This window comes from Lontra canadensis, unplaced genomic scaffold (genome assembly GCF_010015895.1).
Source record: "Lontra canadensis isolate GAN:19392208 unplaced genomic scaffold, GSC_riverotter_1.0 scaffold67, whole genome shotgun sequence".
NCBI classification, from domain to species: domain Eukaryota; kingdom Metazoa; phylum Chordata; class Mammalia; order Carnivora; family Mustelidae; genus Lontra; species Lontra canadensis.
Window position 1 is genome coordinate 1,776,803 of NW_022631061.1, and position 19,448 is coordinate 1,796,250.

At 44.0% G+C, this 19,448-nt stretch overlaps 1 protein-coding gene and 1 pseudogene across 3 annotated transcripts in view; both read left to right on the top strand.

Annotated features, from left to right (window-relative positions):
• The window catches only part of MTUS2 (microtubule associated scaffold protein 2), a 574,399-nt gene that overhangs the window by 497,175 nt on the left and 57,776 nt on the right, over positions 1-19,448 (top strand). For 2 of the 3 annotated variants that reach the window (XM_032879978.1, XM_032879977.1), the window contains exon 9: positions 15,754-15,820. In XM_032879978.1, the coding sequence (XP_032735869.1) occupies positions 15,754-15,820 (67 nt within the window). Of the gene's footprint in view, positions 1-4,017; positions 4,484-15,753; positions 15,821-19,448 lie in introns of those variants that run through there. The other variant, XM_032879980.1, reaches the window with a different exon arrangement.
• LOC116880750 lies at positions 13,418-13,518 on the top strand (annotated as a pseudogene).

Sequence of the window (19,448 nt, forward strand, 5' to 3'; positions counted from 1 at the left end):
TCAGAGGAAAGGTTGATGGGGCATTTTACAAGGAGGAGGTGAAGCTGTCACACCTGATCCACGGTAGCCTCACTAAAAATGGGCCAGCCAGACATCATGTGCTTGCTGGGGGGATATAATATAGTACACACACAACATCACAGCTGAGATATTGCTGCCCAAGTAAATGAAACCTGAATCTCATCCAGCCGCAAGAACATTTCATTTCAGGGATGTAGGAACAAGGGAAATGGCATGACAAAGGAAGCAAAGAGGCAAAACCAGAATGTGGGACATTCTACAAGCCAGTCAACCCAGTTTCTGAGCAAGTCAGCTCCCGGGGCAGGGCTGGGGGTTGGTTAGAAAGGGAGGGTGGGGGAGGGGAGTGGTAGGGGACCTGGGTGGCTCAGTGGTTAAAGCCTCTGCCTTCAGCTCAGTTCATGATCTCAGGGTCCTGGGATTGATCCCTGCTTCGGGCTCTCTGCTCAGTAGGGAACCTGCTTCCTCCTCTCTCTCTGCCTGCCTCGCTGCCTACGTGTGATCTTTGTCTGTCAAATAAATAAATAAAATCTTAAAAAAAAAAAAAAGGGAGGACAGTGGGAGGGCACTGGGGTTGACAAACTAGGTCTAAGAGACAACACCAAGTGTAGTTTGTGGACCTAGTTTCTCAAGAAAACCAGCTAAACCAGTAAAATAATTTGAGAAATCAGGAAAATTTTGTTACGAAGTAGCCATTAGATGCCAAGGATGTATTGTTTGGTGTTTGGTGTTTTAATGACATTGTGATTATATAAAAATGTTCATAATTTTTACCAGTGCATAATAAAGTGTGCCAGGTTTTGCTTCAAAATACTTTAAGAAAATCAAAGGGACACATGGAAATAAAGTAAGAAAAATCTCTGTAATTGCTGAATCTGGGGGTTGGAGGCATGGAAAAAAAAAAAAGGAAAAAAGGGGAATAGAGGAAATGTGCCAAAGTCTTGACCACTGTTGAAACTAGAAATGGGTATATGAAGGTCCTTTGTATTTATCCCTCCATTTTTGAGTAGATTTCAAGCGTTTTAACGTATAAGGAAAGAAACGGCACAACTCCAGGACATTAGTGCGTCTCTCAAAATCCGGGTTATTTGTGCTGAGATCTTACCAAGCCTGCAATCTCAGCAACTCCCTGTGGGATGGGCTGGGCCACCCCAGTCGCCTGCCCTTACTGCCTTCTGCACAAGAAGGGAAGCTGGAGAGCACTTGATGTCATGAGCACTTGATGTCATGAGCACTGTGTGTTTTAGGCAACTGATGATCACTAAATTCTACCTCTGAAACTGATAAAAAAGAAAATTCAGGCAGCTTTACAGAAATAACTTTAAAAACCCTAGGATACCAACAGGCAAAGACTATAGATACATAATTCACAAAAGAGAAAATGCGTATTGCTAAGGAACAAATTACTTGTGCAAAGAAATGCAAATTAAAAAGTACAGTGGTTTTAAATATCTCCTATTAGTAAGTGTTAAAAATAATAAGCTGTGAATAAAAGGGCGGGGGGAGCTGAATCCTGGCTTTCTTGTGCAGCCTCCTGAATCCCACCCTAATCTCCCATGGGCCATTGGGTGGGCAAGCGCTCCCATGCATCACCCAACAACAAGAAGTAATTTTCTAGTACGGCGCAATCTACATTCTAATGGAGAAAGAAACAGTTTCCTAAAGTGCAGAAAGACAATTGTGCCAAAGAAGTCATGCTTTACATTACTGTGGGGAGAAGTACATTATGGTGGTTCTTCTTAGCACCTCCCCAGGTCCTGCTGGTTCCTTCTACAGCGGGGGCTTTGCTCTATCCGTGACTTGATCAGATAGGTACCTCTTGTGCAAGGACTGTCTTGTCTCCAGGTAGAACGCAAATCACCACTTTAAAATAGATAGATAGCTGTGTTAAAATACACTTGACAAAAAATTTACCATTTTAACCATTTCAGTGGACATGAGCTCAGGGGCATGCCGCACATTTGCATTTTATGCAACCAATCTTTAGGATTCTTTTTATCTTGCAAATACCCACCCCCTAGTCCCTAGCAACCACCATTCTACTTTCTGTCTCTACGGATTTGACTGCTCCGGGTACCTCCTATAAGAGGAATCATACAGTCTCTTTGTCTTTTCGTGACTGGCTTACTTCACTTAATGTCCCCAAGTTACATCCACGTAGAGGCATGCGTCAGAATTCCCTTCCTTTTTAAGGCTGAATCATATTTCACTGTATGAATAAATCACATCTTGTCCATTCATCAGTCGGTGGACACTTGAGTTGTTCCCGCCTTTGGGCTGCTGTGAACCTGGGTGCACCAAGGCACTGCTTCTTGCAATAGAAAGGTCTTCTCCCAAGGTTTCAAAAGTCCCAGGAACAGCTCTCCATGCAGGTTTCAGCTCAGGGTGGCATGAGCTTCTCTCCCTCTGAGACGTGTGTCCAGGCTTCCTGCTTCAGAGAGTAAGCCTGTGTGAGAGGGAGGGAGGCTGGTGCCTCTGACATGACCTAGCTTGGGCTGTGCTCACTGTCTTCCACCAGCGCCCTCTATTTTCAAACAATAAAAATTAATTAATTAATTAATTAATTAAAAACACACACACACGCTGGCAAGAGGATAAAAAAAAGTGGAAATTTGCTCTCTTACTCCTATTTCCCATTTCCCAAGGGTAAGATGTTCTTCTCTGAACAGTGTGCATTTTCCCAGAAGCTTTCTTCTGGACATTTACAAATGGGTCTATGTGTATAGTTTGGCTTTGTGTTTTATAAAAGTTTATTTCCTCATTCAACAATGTTTCCATATGGTGGAAAGGTGCTGGATATCTAGGATGTTTCCCATTTTTATGCTGTTAGAAATAGTACTAAATGGAATATCCTTATGCATATATCCTTGCATATTTACATGAGTATTAATGTAGGAGATATACATTTAAAATTTTGATAGGAATTTAATTTAAGTACATACATACAATTGTGGTAGATACAGCCATGTTTCCTTCCTAAACAACTGTGCTAAGTTATCTGTTAGTTTTTTGTTTTATTTATTTATTTTTTTTTTAGTATAGTTGTTACCCAAGTGTTTACCGGTGAGCTTTGAAGAAAGATTTGAACTTATTTTTTTCAAGTTTAGGGCACATTTTTCAGTCTGTTTGTATTTGATCACCAAATATCCTTGTCCTCTCTCCAAGCAAATTGAAATAGCCTGTACTCCTTAATTCAAACCTCCTTGGAAGATCTCAAGTTAGTAAAATTATCTAATTTGTACGACTATTGTCTATTCATAATCTTACAAATTTATCGGGCCAAGGGGTAATTGTACATTTCTTCATGTGGTACATTGCAGGGTTTCTTCTTTGAGTTATCAGGAATTATCAAGTTGACCTCATAAACATTTGCCTCTTTTATTTTATTTTATTTTATTTTATTGCCTCTTTTATTTTTAAGATTACATAAATATATATGTTTTCAATACCACATCTCTTTGTGGGGGAGGGGCTTTTGCCTCCATCCCCTTCTCTTTCTGATTTTTAACTGTTTTGAAAAATTACTCATTGCCTAGAAAGATCAAGTCCTCTAGGGCTTTTATGCTAATATGCTAATATGCTAATATCTTCCCCAGAAAGATTTGCCCCAAACCCCAATTTTAATTACTTAAACCACTTGAATGGTCTGTGCATGTCTGCCTCCGCAAGCGATTCCACATTTATATTTCAATTACAAAGATACCATCAAATAAGGCAAATTTGTTCACGGCACACCGATTTGAAAATGAGCCATTGGTGGTTCCCAGCAGCAAGCAGTACTCAGAGGAGGAGCTCCATGGAGGAAAGACCATACACTTCACGCCTATAGGTTTCTGTACTTCTCAGGAACACAGCAAGCCTGTATTCGAGCAGAGCCCAGTCCCTCCCGGAGGCTTCCGCAGGGCTCAGTCCAGAGTATCCCTGGAAGACCAGGCTCTTCTTTTGTGTTTCCTGCGTCCTCTCCAGGCGTGTCTGCGGCGCGCAGAGGCGCATCGGCGCGCTCAGGGGAGGGTGGGAGCGGCCGCGGCGCCCGGGAAGGGCAGGCGGCTGGCCTCCCAGGGAGCTGGCGCTGGGAAATGCTTGCTGGTTCTGCGACTATTGATTTGCCTCCTTCAGAGGATTCCAGGGGCAAAGTGACCCTCCCAGCCGCCTGTCCCTCCCTTCCCAGCTCCCGCCCTGCCCCTCCCAGCAGCAGGAGCCTAACGCCGCCACCGGGCTGCGCTCCTCCTCCCGTTCCTCCGGCTCCGGATTCCTGAAGTTATTAGGAGAAATAAGGTAGCCGAGGGGGCCACATGGAAGTTGTGACAGCTCCCGGCGGCGCACCCCTCTCGCCTGAGCCATTACCTCGCCTTAGGAATTACCCGCTGACACGTTGAATGAAGGAGGGCCCCTTGCCAGCCAGCCTGCCAGGATGGGCCACTGCTGCTCCAAGCCTTATAACTGCCTTCAGTGCCTGGACAAGACGGTACTTGCCTTCCTCCTCCCTTCTCTCCCCTCCCTCCTTTGAAAGAGCAGAGAGAAAGCCTGAGCCAGCCACCTCTGTCTCTCTCCCCTCCTATGTGTGTGCGCTTTGTTGGTGAGCCCGAGGCTGCCCTTACGGGTTCCAGTGTGCTGAATTGTGAGTGCCGTTTCAGAAACATTTGGTCTCACCTACTCTGCAGTGCCTTACATAATTCTCTATTCCTCCAGTCTTAAATGCAGCTGTTGCATTTGCCCGAAACAGCAGGGCTCCGCTCAAACATCTTGAAATCCAGACTGCCAAGAAATCCTTGGAATATTCCTAATGCATTTTAATGTACCTATGAAACCCCAGACGCTCCGGTGGGGAATTTAGATGAGCTAGACATGCTTCTTTTGGCCAACTGCTAACTTTGAAAGTTTGCCACTCTTTTTTATAAACCACATTCATCCTTGTAATTTATATTCTTAAGGTCAGAAAAGAAAGCAGGGTGCTGTTGTCCTCGCTGTACTTCTTTGCATCACACAGGGGTGAATAACATAGAGGTAAAACCTTAAGCAGCCCCGGAGTCCGAGGGGAAGGTGTATTCGAGTCTTCACTGGAAGGAAAATTCACAGCCAGGGACCTGGGAATAGAGCAGGAGCAAGTGAGAACTGTATGACAATTCCAACACAAAGCCTTTCTTTGCTTTTGACATTTGCTTCTGAGTTTACAGAGAGGTTGGGAGATGCTGTTAATTTCACTACTAGAAATTATGTTAGCACAAAATCTTGTCTCTGTGATTTTTTTTTCTCACATACATTTGGATTTTTCCAAGATGCGTGAAATGGGACCTAATAAAGGGTTGAAATTTCCTCTTCTCTACCCACATGGGCATCGGCTATATAGATAGCTTGAGGTATAGTGTGTGACCAGGTGAAGGAAAATAAATAGTTTAATATAAAACTCATTACAAGGAGGTCACTTGGGAACATCTTCGTTATCAGTTCTGTTTATGAACTTTGACCTAGGAAAATTACACTGATATTTTAAAAGTTACCCGTAGTTTTGTTCCAGTAGGGGTAACTATTTCAATGGGTTTTGCTTTTACTACCATGAGTATGAACTAAAATATTTATATACACATTCATGAGCTTTTAACAAATACAAATAAAAGACATTTGCACTCAGTTATCTGCAAATTCGATATCGAAGCGATTAAGCCCTTTTTCAAGAGAAGTGGTCACCAAAAGGTGTTGAAAGAAGCTTTGTCACGGTAGTTGTAATAAAAGGGAAGAATTTGTTGAATGTACAACAACATTACAATGTCCAGATTCCTAAGTCATGGTTCAGAGGTTTTAGAAATAGAAGCTGACATCCGCAGGCCTTCTTTGAGAAAATATAGTTTAAAGTGACTCTGTCCTCCTTTTGGGTTTCAAATCAAGTTCTTGACAATAATCATCCCTGTGTCATTCTTTAATTTGGAGATTTTGGAAGTCAAATAGTATGTCTTCTCTTCAGCAGTGTGATGTTTAAGTTAACTTTTAAATGTTTCTACTTTGCAACCTCAAACTTACTGCAAATTATTCTTTCCGGACGAAAACTTAAAAACTGCCATCTGTCAACTTTCTCATTAGGTATAAACCATATGTCTTGACTTTCCTTTGCCATAGTTCAGAGCATATCCCTAGGGAGGTTTTGAAACTACATAGTCATAGGTGCTCATGTTAGGAATTGAGGATTTTCTTTTTTAAAATTAAAAAAGTCATTGTTTTATTTAGTTGACTGCCCATAAGGATACCTTCACAGGCAGGATGCCAAAATCATTTGTTTATTCAGCGGTTACCTATAGGGCCAGGCATTGGATGCTGAGGGTATTACGGGATTCTTCTCCAGTCTCCAGCTTCTTTAAATCCCAAGGTAAAAAATCTACCAGTGTGTTCATTAGCTCCAACAATCCCAGCATCAACATTTCAAAGAGGCCTGATGAAATAATTGATAAATCTTGCTTCCTTTAGACCAGCCTAATCAACCACAAAAAAAAAAAAAAAAAAAAAAAAAAAAAAAAAAAAAAAAAAAAAAAAGAAAGAAACATTTCCCCAGAACTTTATATGGGCACAAAATAAAAAAACTTAATTTTGAGAACTCAATTTTTGAAATGTTAAAACAATTTCTAATTACAGTGTAGCTTCAATATGTTCTATAAGAGTCGTGGGACAATTAAAGATACTTTATACTTTTAAGTAATAGTTTCAGAGATGAAGCTAAGAAATGTAAACCCGAAGATGCTGCTTTCGCCTTTATTTACTGGGAGAAAGTATAGAATCTTGCCTGAAGTATAAAATAAATAAAAATGTGTTAAATGAGCAAATGGTTTTTTAAAGCTGATTATGCTTTAGGTATTTTCAGCTTTTCAAAAAACCTCTTCATGGACAATATTTATCACTGGTTTACAGTATCTACAAGATTTATTGCCCAGTTATTATGGGGGCTGTCAAAGAAGTCTCAGAAGGGCCCAGCCTGCCCTGTGGAGTTGACCAGTTATTTGGTGGGTCGTACTTCCATCGTGCCCAGAGAAATTACAAGCTGGGGAGGCAACAATAGCACATGTGGACCAATTAATACATGAGTAGAAGACTGGAGTATGGAAGTCATGTGACACTGACCATGCCTGTTTCTGGAATCTAGGGAAAGGAGAAATCCATGCTGGAATCTTAGGCAAGGTTTCCTGGAAAAAATGGAACATGAACTACACTTTGAGGAACGGGGTGGAGTTTTAATGAACTGTGTGAGGAACAGGAATGTAATTCTAAGCAAGGAGTGCATGAGTCAAGGTGCGTTAGCCCCGTTTGATGAAAGATGAGTGTAAACACAGTGGGAAACCCAGGCACATAGGGAGTGCTGAGGAAATATTTTCCAGGCTGAAAGCCAGACCCAAGTTTTTTAACTTGAGTTAAAAGCAGTAGAAATCCATCTTGGGATTTCGAACAGAGAGGCAATCTATAGAAAGCCTCATTCTATAGGTATTTTGAAAGGAAAGGTGTGGCCAGGGAAGGCCATTGGGACACACAGATGGATTTCAAAGTCTGGGTGCAGGATCCAGCCAGCACCCCTGCACACACAGAAACTCTTTACCCGTACCTTCCAGAGCTGATCATTCTTAGGAGCATTGAGTTATTGAGAGAAATAAACTGGATGTAAACTAGAGTGCCAACTTGTTTTTTTTTTTTAACAATAAGAAATGTCACTGACAAGCAAACAAACGATAACAAGCCTGAGAAACATGTGCTTCTTTTTAGAGTCAAAAGTCCAGCTTCAGGGGCACCTGGGTGGCTCAGTGGGTTAAGCCTCTGCCTTCGGCTCAGGTCATGATCTCAGGGTCCTGGGATCAAGCCCTGCATCAGGCTCTCTGCTCAGCAGGGAGCCTGCTTCCTCCTCTCTCTCTCTCTCTGCCTGCCTCTCTGCCTACTTGTGATCTCTGGCTGTCAAATAAATAAATTAAATCTTTAATTAAAAAAAAAAAAAACGTCCAGCTTCATAAGAAGCTTTGATGAGAATGGAATTTGAGCCAGCAAGTTATGGTCTTTAGGCATTCAGTGGCCTCAGAGCCTAATGTGTCCGTGTCCCATCACCCCTCCAGAGGGAAATGTACTTGAGAGGGCTGCGTGATTGTCACCTGCCTTGATGATGGCCTTTTCTAAGCTACTTTTGCTCTCTCCACAAATCACCTTGTCTTGCTGGCTTAGGTACTGTGCTATATCCCCTTGGGGGTTACTTTGCATATCTCCACCCTAATCTTAATGTGTTGATTATAATCACAAAGGCTGGTCTTTTCTCTACACTGTTGGGAGGGGTGTGGGTTGGGAGAAGGCACCTCACTGTTCTTCCCAGGCATCTAGTACCTGACAGTAATAAATTTGGGAAGGTGATAAGATAAAATCCTGGAAGGTCAAGAAACTTCTGTAGAGGTGCATAAAGGAATTAAAAATCGTAGCACTGGCTCATTTTCCTTTCTTTTGCTTTCCCTGAGATCCAGAATGTCCCAGCATTACTTCTGTGGATTCACATTCCTTCACCTTGTGGCCCCTAAGAGTCTGTCCTTTCTAGTTGTTGATTAGTAATCCAGGTGGGGTATGGCCTTGCCTTATTAAGTACAGCATCTTAGGAAGCTAGATATTTTGTAATCACCAATACACAGGAAAAAGCCTGGGTGATGCACCCTAAGTTTAGTCTTTCTAATTTCTTTTAAAGCAAGATGTGGTTTTGTTCATTTTGCACACAAGCAGACACTGACATGTAATTAAGAATAATAAATGTGAGGGATACTTTCCCTTGACTAGTCTATATTAAATTTTATTGCAGAGTAGAAAAGCAGACACAAAAATATAGTGCCTTATATTAATTATGGGTGAAAAAAACAATATTTATTTACTGAGTCAAAGCAGGGCATCGGTACTGCCTTAAAGCCATAATAACTGAAATGAAAAACAAAAGGTCAGTCCACCTCCCAAAGGAATTTTCCACAGAGCCATGTTATGAATCTGGCCAATCTTCCCCGTATTAATATTGAAAATGAATGCAGCGTTCACAAAGGGTGGTACGAAAACAACACTGAAGACTTGTGCGTTCTGTTGATGTCTCCTAGTGACTGGTTCATTTTGAAATACAGAAGAAATATTTCCCTAGGAAGACAAAGTTCTGCCACGTAGAATTAAAGCCTAACCTGAGCTCATGGAGCCATGGGTGAAAAGTAGTATTGTTTCTGGAAAGAATGAAAAACTTAACCTCTTTGTAACTTCATGCGTGTGTATGTCCACTTTGAATTTCAGAAATTCACAATAAAAAAAGATCTGGAAGTTTCTTCAAACAGCATAATTCTATAGATGTCTTATTTAATTCCCTGTGTGGTTCTTGTGTTTAGCCTGTGAGAAGGTGGCCCAACTTGCATAGTTGAATTGGTTTTACCTGCATTGACTCCAGGGCAGGCTAAAAGGATAGAAAAAATGAGATATTAGTTGGGAGTCTGTGGGCTTACATGTATATATTTTTATTTTTATTTTTTATTTTTTATTTTAAGATTTTATTTATTTATTTGACAGAAGGCGGGGAGAGAGAGTGAGAGTGTGTATAAGCAGGCAGAGAAGCAGGCAGAAGGAGAGGGAGAGGTAGGCTCTCCACTGAGCAGAAAGCTTGATACGGGGGCTTGATCCCAGGACCCTGGGATCATGACCTGAGCAGAAGGCAGATGCTTAACTAACTGAGCCACCCAGATGCCCCAACATGTATATATTTTTTATGTGTGTGTGTGGTGGGGGGAGAGGACAGCTGGTTAAAACACTCAGAATTGTAGTGAATTTTATGAAATTGTCATCAGCCCCCTTGTAGCTGATCAAGAACTCCTTCAGGGAGAATCACAGAGCAGAGGCAGGAACAGGTGAGAGAAAGAGAAGGACCTGTATGATAGAGGTGACACAGGTTCCCAGAAATAGCCTCCGGTACTGTTTTGTGTCAGGATCCTCCCCGCTTTCACCTGGGGGCACCCAACATTCCTCCTGCATGTTCATCCTCCGCTCAGGAATTCTCCAGAGACAGCCCCGCGGGCTTGAGTTCTGACGCATTGTTTTATAATTGTATTTTCACTTACTGACTCTCTGGGAGACTCTTCAACTCCTTGAAGGCAGAAATATCCTGCCTGGTATGTCTGCCTGGCACATAGTAGGCACTGAGTAAAGCAGTGCTGTTTTGTATGGATTCCCTATTTCTGGATTGACGGGCTGGGGGTGAAGATACCTCCGTTCCCCCAACGTTCAGCTTTAATAAGAAGCGGAGTGTTCTGTTGGTTTCTGATTCAAGGAGCTTAGGTGGCAGATGCCCAAGGGTAGAATCGCATGGGTGAGGCTAACAAGGAGGGACGTTTTCACTTTGTGTTACCACCAAGTTCACATGGGTAACATCGGCCACCTGAACAGATAACTCCCGTCGACCGAGCACGTTGCAGTAACGGCATGGGGCAGGCTGGCTTCGGGCTTGGCCACGCACCCAGTTACTTGAAGCTAGTGGAATGATTAGCAGGTTTTATGCTTTTCCAGGTTTGTGTCACTAGGAAAGATTGAAAGCAGTGCCCCCCCACCCCCATGGTCTGTGAGCACCTCAGCACGGAGAGCCAAACGTGAGAAGAAATGTAGGCATCGCTGTAGCCGACTTGCGGTGGTCTGTTCCAGGCTAGAGGTAGAGGGGAGAGTTGGATGTTTTATGGGGCTAGCGCATCTCAGATTCCATCTGTGAATACAGCCTATCACGCTAAAGAGAATAGAGAACTCAGTGTGCAACAGAGGGGTATGTGCGTGACCAAATAAATAAAAGAGGTGGCTAAGAAGACACAGCTGTTGTATGGGGCTTAGATGAATGTTCCCCAAGGGTCCATTTCCAGTTAAGCCTGTCCTAGAGTAAACAGTAATTGCAGAGGAATGGCCTTTTAGACTTGGCGATTTCTGGACAGTATCACCGGGCTAGTTTGGATGGTTAATACTGTGTTCTATTTTTAGGCCTTTGGAGTGAAAGCAGGAGCTCATGTGCTTGGCACCAGTAAGGAATTTTCCACTCATTCCCCATGTAGGGAAGCACTGATCTCACACTGGGCCCTTGGAGGAGGCCTTGCTCAAATTTCATCCCACCATGTCATCACGCTGGACTGGCTTAGGTTGGGGAGCGAAGGGGAGCGGTGGCCTGATATCCTTTTGAAGGGAGCCTTTGGGGCGGCCTTCCTCCTGGGTACTCAACAGAACCTAGGGGTCTTGCAAGATCACTGCTGGAATCTGTTGAGCCATGATGGGTGGAAGGGTAACTTAGAGGCAGGTGGAGAGAATGGAAGGTTTCTTGAGGTTCCCTTCTTGCCTTAAGGAAGGGAGTTCCTACAGTCCTCATTGTTGACTCACTCCATCGCAGGGCAGCCTTACATCATTCTGCAGGAAACAAAAAGTGACTTCACTGATGCAGAAAATTCATAAATTAGAAGAGTTGGTATCATTTCAAAAACAAGCACTTAAGAAGGAAGGACTGTCGCCAATCCGCATAGGCTGGCCTGAGCAAGCGGCACTGGGCTGAGCCAGCATCTTCAGGAGGAATGAATTAGCGGGCCCCCAGAAGGGGTTAGGGACAGCTGATGGGGAAAACAGAACAGCTACCCTAGCAGGTCTTACAGCCCTGGTACGCTCTACCAGACAGGTACTGGCATGTGACCTATAAATCAATACCATGGAGACGGGATGGTAGTTCTAGTGGTAGGATGGGTGCGAATCCAACCAAGGATTTTTTTTTTTTTTTTTTAAAGTAGTCAGGAGCTGACACTGACTCACTCAGAGTTAGGTATGAAACTCTGTGCTCAGATCCCATCTGAGGATCCATGTGATTTGGATCTTGATGCTGTGTCTGTATAAGCATGGGGAGGAGGAGGCCCTCCCAGTGTGTTAGTGTTCAGCAAAGAGTATGGACTCTGGCTTTGCCATTTCCTAACCAGGCATGCAGGGGCTGGTTGCTTAGCCATGGAGCCCCAGTTCTATTCTCTCCACAGGGAAATAGAACCCAGGGCCCACCTGACAGCATTTGGAGGACTAAGCGAGGTCAAGGGCTTACCCAGCTCTGTGCCTGGCATAGTGAAGTGTTTGGAAAGGTTCACACTAATTTAAGTGTAGTAACTAGCCAGACCTTAGGAGAGTTTAATTGTTCTCCTTGACGTTGACATCTTCAGGTTGGTTGCTAATCTTTGGCAACTGATCAGTCCTTCCTTAGTACGCCACTTGAGGACTCTAGTTTGAAACTGGTTGGTATTACAGGCTTACAGGCTATGCTTGCAAAAGTTTGGCGATGCGGGTGGGGTCAGGTTGTCTTCCTTCAGTCTTCCCCCTCGCTGCCTCCCAAAATGGAGAGGGTGCTGGGTCTGTAGTCTCCCCTGGCCCCTGCCTATATCCCCTTCCATCTCTCTTCTCTTCCCATCTGCTCCCTTTCTTTTTTTGCTTCTTATATTCTCTTAGCATGTTTTTCCTAAAGCAAAGATGGGAGGGGTAGGCCTGGTGGGAAGTATAGGCATCAGCTTTTCATCAAAGTGGTCAAGTCTGAAGGTCACCCACAACCTCTACCATCATCAGCACTGTCTCCCGCCGAGGCCTGTCCTCCTTACTGGACCTGTAAGCCACTCCTTCCTCAAATGTCTTATTTTCCCATGGCTGGAAAGTATAGAGGGATCTATGGTCATTTTGGAGATGGCTGGGCAGGACACTGTTAACATCCACTCAGGGCTTCTTTCCCTGGGGCCAGATTGGGGGACAGTGCTGCTGTTCGGAGCTGAGGCAAGTGTTGGCTCGCATGAGAGCATTAGAAATTAGAGTTGGTTTGTTGTGTTTTAAATTCTGGTTGTTCACTGCCTAAGCTCATCTAAGTCTGTATCTTTCGGCAGTCTCACTGTGAATACATTAATAATGCTATTTTGGGGCTGATAAGTGTAGTGCAGTTAACCCTTGAAGAACATGGGGATTAGGGTCCCTGACCCCCTGCACAGCCAAAAATCTGTGTATAACTTTTGACTCCCCAAAAACTTAATGAGTAATAACCCACTGTCGACCAGAAGCCTTACTGATAATGGTTGATTAACACATATTTTGCATGCTATATGTATTAGATAATGGTATTCTTACAATAAATTGGGGGAAAGAAAATATTATTTAAAAAATCACGAGGAAGTTCAAACTTGTGTTGTTCAATGTTCAGCTTTATTTCTGTTCTCTGGCTGTGCTTAGGAACTGAGGATCAAAAATTATTCTTTTTTTTTTTTTTAGGATTTTATTTTTAAGTAATTCTTCACCCAACATGGGGCTCGAACTCACAACCCCAAGATCAAGAGTGGCATGCTATACTGATTGAGCCATCTAGGCATCCCAAAAAATTATTCTTGATAGTAGAAACAAGTTAATTTTTTCACTAGTTTAAAATTATTTCGGGTACAGAAAAGATTAACATGTCCCCTAAGCAAGGATGACATGAAAATCCAAGAGGCATTCCATATTTGGGAAAAAAAAAAAAAGATTATCTCAGGGTAGATACTAAAATTTACCCTCTCTGGAATACCACATTTTCTTAATTTGTAGTAACAAGTTGAATGTCAGTTGACCACATTATGCTGTGTTAGAACAAGCATAGAAAATCCCTGTGATCTGCCTGATTGAACTCTTTCACTCTTTCCCTGTTAACCAGACTTCAAACTTAGAATAGAATCAGGTCAGAGCCGAGAAGCCTTTTTTTTTTTTTTGAGACAGAGAGCATGAGTTGGGGGAGTAGCAAAAGGGAGAGGGACAAGCAGACTCTGTGCTGAGTGTAGAGCCCCATACTTGATCCCAGGACCCTGAGGTCATGACCTAAGCCGAAATCAAGAGTTGGATGTTAACCAACTGAGCCACCAAGGCGCCCCAAGAAGGTATTTGAGAGAGAGAGCAAGCACAAGAGGGGGAAGGTCAGAGGGAAAAGCAGACCCCACCGCTGCGCAGGGAGCCGGATGTGGGACTCGATCCCAGGACTCCAGGATCATGACCTGAGCTGAAGGCAGTCACTCAACCAACTGAGCCACCCAGGCGCCCCCAAAAAGGTATTTTAAAAAGCAAAACAAAACAAAAAACAGAACATAAGAATATGCCCATTCTAAACACATTTAGATCCTTAATATGGAGAAGCCCGTAGTATCTGTAGGATATTATCCAGTTGCAAATGAAACGAAAGGAAAACAACAGAGTTAGAATAACAACTCACATTTATATAGAGCTTGCTAAGTGTCAGGCAACCTTCTAACTACTTTGCACATAATAATTTCTTCAACCCTCATAACAACCCTGTGCGGTGGGCATGACATAGAGGCAGCATTGCTTAGTGATTAGGAAAACATCTACTCTCAGGTGTGTTTGCTAGCCTTCAAATTCAGGAAAGGCAAAGATACTGTGGGCTGAGATGGAAGGAATGAGGCTTCATGAATAAAATGGAAGTCCTCGTCCTTCAGAGGATTTATTTTTGCTACATTATTCTTTAAAAAAGAAAACAAGCTAAGAATCGTTGATGGTGGCGACTATAATAGTTCTCAGTTTATTATGCAAATAGAGTTTTACTTAGGTATTGTGATGTTATGACATTGCATAGCAAACACCCTTTGGATAACGTGGGACCGTCCATCCCATTGACCCAGCGTAGCACATGTGTTACCTGGATGTAGACACCACAGCCACAGACATAAGATGGTGCGCGCTGCTGATTTCCATTGGATACCGGTTCTTTGGAGGGGCTGTGGTCAGAGTCAAAGGAGGTTAAGAAAAAAAACACCCTGATAATATTCATGCTAGATATATGGTACACATTTTAGCTTCACTTCCCTTTTGGAAAATGTTTGCTCTGGGAGCACATTCTACAGAAGGAAGAGACTTTCTGTGAAGGCCTACATTTTTGGTATCTCTCACGTGAAGAGGATTTATATAGCTCACCTTGCCTCGTTATTATTAGTAACCGTGAAAGTGTAACACATGTCACTATTTCTGGTGGCTCCGTAACCCAGATTACAAATTCAGCATTTCTTCAGGGACTCCTGTTTTATGTCAGGGAAGACATATGATCTGAAAACAACTTAGCAGTCATTTAACTACACATGGCGCCATTTGCACTAAAGAGCATTTCAAGTGGGACTTTTCCTCTTGTTCCTTCTAGTGCTGCAGAAAAATGCAACAAAAAACTTGGAAACCTTGAATGTTGGTGTTGGGCTCCTTACAAAGAAAACTGTTTCATGTTAAGTTTTCTGTTCATTATTAGGTAGCCGACCATGTATGTATGGACAAAAGGGTAAGTGTAAGGGGACAGATGGTAAAATAAGCATTCTCCCTTCGGAGAAGTACGGCACAGATGTCTTCATGGTCAAAAATCTCCTACTAGTGATAACAATTAACAGGGTATCGTAACACCTACCAGGTGATTACTGTGCAGGACGTAGGCTCGCAAAGTATTGTAGGACGATGTAGACAAGAGAACAATACAGAGAAAAGCACAACCGGGGGTATTATTATTACATTGCAAGCTTTGCGATTTGAATGTGATACAAATGAACGAGTCAGACTCTGCTTTGTGGTTTTTTTCTATGCTCATATAATGAGAAAATTGCCTGCTTATGGGCTACACTTAGAAATATTTGCTTAATATGATGCATTAATGAAACATGTGAAGTGCTTATCTAGCATAAAACTAGGGGACTCTCGGTATCCGTTTTGTCTTCGCAGAATGAAAGTGCCCTTGTGAAAGAAAAAGAGCTGTCAATCGAGCTTGCAAACATCAGGGATGAAGTTGGTAAGTAGGGCATTGACAATGAGGAGCCTAAAGACTGTCTTTTCCTGATACCTGTGAATGTGTGTTAACAAAAGCAATTATGTCTCCTGTGATCAGCCAGGGCAGGGCTGCCTGGAAAAAATGAAGCATCTTCCCCAGCACAGCGGTGGGTTAGGGAAGCCTTGTAGGGAGCCGTAATTTGTTTGTCTCTGTTGTTACAAGGACAGCTTCATAAACAGTTCACGGTGGAACTAATCTGGCCTCGACTGCACTCTTTGCAGATGGCAGCACGCACATCCGTCTGTGTGGTGTGCTGGGAGCAGTACCCCGTCTTGGTACCCCTGGCGCAGGCAGAGCTCCAAAGGAAGCAGCAGAGCTTTGCTGGATAACACTAGGTGCTCTCTGCAGTCTATCTCTGCGGATATCCCAAGGCTTCCTGCTACCGTAGCCATGAGACACGCTATGATATAAAACGAGATCGGAAACATGAGCCTGGACAGATTAAACACGCTAGGGTTCATGTCGAAACTCCTAGTCTTTGGCTAGCTTATGGTATAGCTCACTCTGAACCAGAAGAGACCTTGCAGATAACAGGATGATCCCCAGACTGGGGGTGTCCGAGACATGGATGGGCTCTCACCTCTCACCCAAAGAACAGACCAAGTATTTTCCATGTTCCAATTCCTTTTTTTTTTCCTCTCAAGATTCTATTTATTTATTTGACAGAGAGAGAAAGTACAAGTAGGCAGAGCAGCATGCAGAGGGAGGAGCAGACTCCCGGCTGAGCAGGTGGGGTGGGCCCAGATGCGGGACTCAATCCCAGGACTCTGGGATCATGACCTGAGCCAAAGGCAGCTGCTTAACTGACTGAGCCACCCAGGCAGCCCTCTGTGTTCCAATTTCTTGATCCCATTTGTCTCTTGGGGATGTGTTCGTCTGTCTCCCCAGGAATCAGTCAGCAAAGGTGAAATTAGGGTGGCCTTTCCCTCTTGGCCTGCTCTCTTCTCTTTACAGAGAACACTTCACCTGCAACCCATGTGGTCGTGCGGACAGCCCGCCAAGCACAGGTGTGGCTCCCCTCACAAGTGAAGGGACCTAAACGGTCCCAGCCATCCTTGGCAGGTGGCACTGCACCTTTTTCTTCAGGCCAGCCATGCAAACAGGCCTTGAATCTGAAGCCCAGACTTCCCTGGGGAACGTGGGCCTGAGACATACAGTAGACCCCACAGTGATTTCCAAACACAGTTTTCCCTTCTCCCCTCCCCTTTATTTTTTCCCTTTTTTTAAAAAAATTGAGGATTTCTACTTCACTGTGAGTTTCCTGCTTCTTTTGTCATTGAGATAGGTCAACAGATGGGCTTTTCTCCCTTCTGGGGCGAGCAGGCCCCTGTGGGAAAGCCATAAAGAACCATTCCTCCTTCCTAGCCTTGCCTGTGTGTGATCCCTACCCAGCTGCAGGGGACCCCGCCCCTGGCCATCCCCTGACCAGTGTCTGAGCCCCTATACAGTAGGTTTCCCAAAGAAGGCCTGCGGAGCAGAGTGGAGTTTGTGAGAGGGGCTCCTGGGAAGCCAAGGGCCACGAGTGAGTGTGTTTCTCGAATGAGTTTTTAGATTTTCTGCGACTTAGTGGTTCTGAGCATGGGCTTTGCAGGCCAATGACCCAAGTTCAGGTCGAGCAAGTTGGCTAACCTCTCTGTCCCTCAGGTTCCCCTTCCTAAAAAGGAAAGTCGATTAAAGAGGGTAATGCTGATGAAGCAGTCTGTAAAGGAGATTCCCTATTAGTTGTGTAGCACCTTGAATCTGAAAATAGAGGACAAAATCTTCCACTGTCACCTGAATTTCTCCCCAGAGCAATGCCGGCACCCCCACGGATAAGCTTTGGTTCTGGGATGTGCACCCTGATCCTACCAGATGGGATGTGTCCAATCCAGTGCTGCTTCCCTCTGCCCTTTCCCGAAGCTTCTGAAGTCAGCAGGAACCACACAAGGAGTACACTGAGTTTTTGTATTTCAGTCTTATTTGATGTCTGCCGTAGCACTAAGAATAGAACCAGAAATCATCTGCCAAATGAATCAACGGTGAGATGGGGGTGCAGAAGGCTTTGGCAACAGCAGGGCCTGGACCATTCTACCCCTCACTCAGCCCAGTGGATGCTTCGGCTGCAACTTCCTTAGCTAATGCCGAGCCTGCATTTGTGAGAGAAGACAGACAGTGCAGTGTGGGGAGCTACTGTGAACTCTAAGGTCCGCGAGTTCTCAGATCTTGGCCAGCAGGGCATATCCCCGAAGGAAAAAGGGAACTAAGCTTATAAAGTTGATTTTAGAATGGTCGTCTAGAGATTGCCCATCTAGAGGTGGGCAATCCTGTCTCCTTAACAGCACCCCTGTCAGCAGAATCAGATGGGGGCCACTGGAGTGGGGCATCATGTGGGGTCATGAAGGGTGGCAGGGGGGAAGCTGGGGGGAGCTGGAATTTCCATGTGTTGTGAAATCAGACATGGAAGAGGGAGAAGCAGCAACCAACCAGAATGGTTTAGAAGTCTTTACTGCAGATCTCAGAACAGGGCTGGCCTGTGCCCCAGATCTAAACATTCCACTCAAACCTGTTGTATTTGAACGCTGAATTTCACCAGCCTCTCCTCATAAGTACACATCAGTTGTTTACATCCTTGGTGGGAATAAATGCAATCAAAGGGTTTTGGTATCTAGATAGAATCCCCTTAGCTGGTGGAGGGGCTTGGTGGGGGGAGGTGGGTCTCAGCCCTGGGGCATATTAGAATCACCTGCAATGCTTTTTAAAATAACAGTTCCCAAAACCTCTAGAGCAATAGAACCAAAATATTTGAGAATGGGGCTTGGGTTTTTTGTTTTGTTTTGTTTTCCTTTAATTCCCAGCTGTTTATAAAGTACAGTGAAATTTGAGAACCAATGAACCACATTGAAGGAATGGGGATTTCTGATCAGAGACAAGGAGTGGGCTGTGGGGAATTTGGGGTAGTCCTGGGAGGGTGGGATTGCCCCAGTGGAGAGCTTTGGGCAGCTAGAAAGCCTAGGGAAAGAAGCCCAGGTAGGAGGGGAAAGGGTACAGAAAGGAAAGATGCAGAGGACAAATTCCACCTGCTCTGAAATTATGCATAGAGTTGGCCCAAGTCCCAGAAAAAGGAAAAGAATATCCTCCCCCTTTCTTCACCTTGGCCTGTCAGGCTAAGGCTGTCCATCTCTGAGTCCCCTCCCAGCTAGGTTAGATGGGCTTTCAGGAACCAACCACAGAAATTAATCCCCTGGTGTGTCTGCTGGCACACTTCATATTTACAATACATTCCCAATTGTGACATGTCTGGTGGAGCTACCACAGAATCTTCTAGAAGGTATATATTTTGACTAGTGCTTCAGTCAGAGGTTTTGATGTGTGTTATCCCACACTGATGGAGAATCCTGATTATAATAGTTTTTTTAAGTAGGCACTCAATTTACATAACTTCAAGAACATCTCCTAACGCATGATGTTTTCTGACATGAGGTGTGTGGGAGATTTTTCCATATTGACTAGGTGTCCAATAACTGAATCCAATTCTAACACTAACTGTCCAGGGTTAGGGCATCCCCACAGGCTAAGGACCACTCTCACAAGGCCCACCCCACTTTGGATG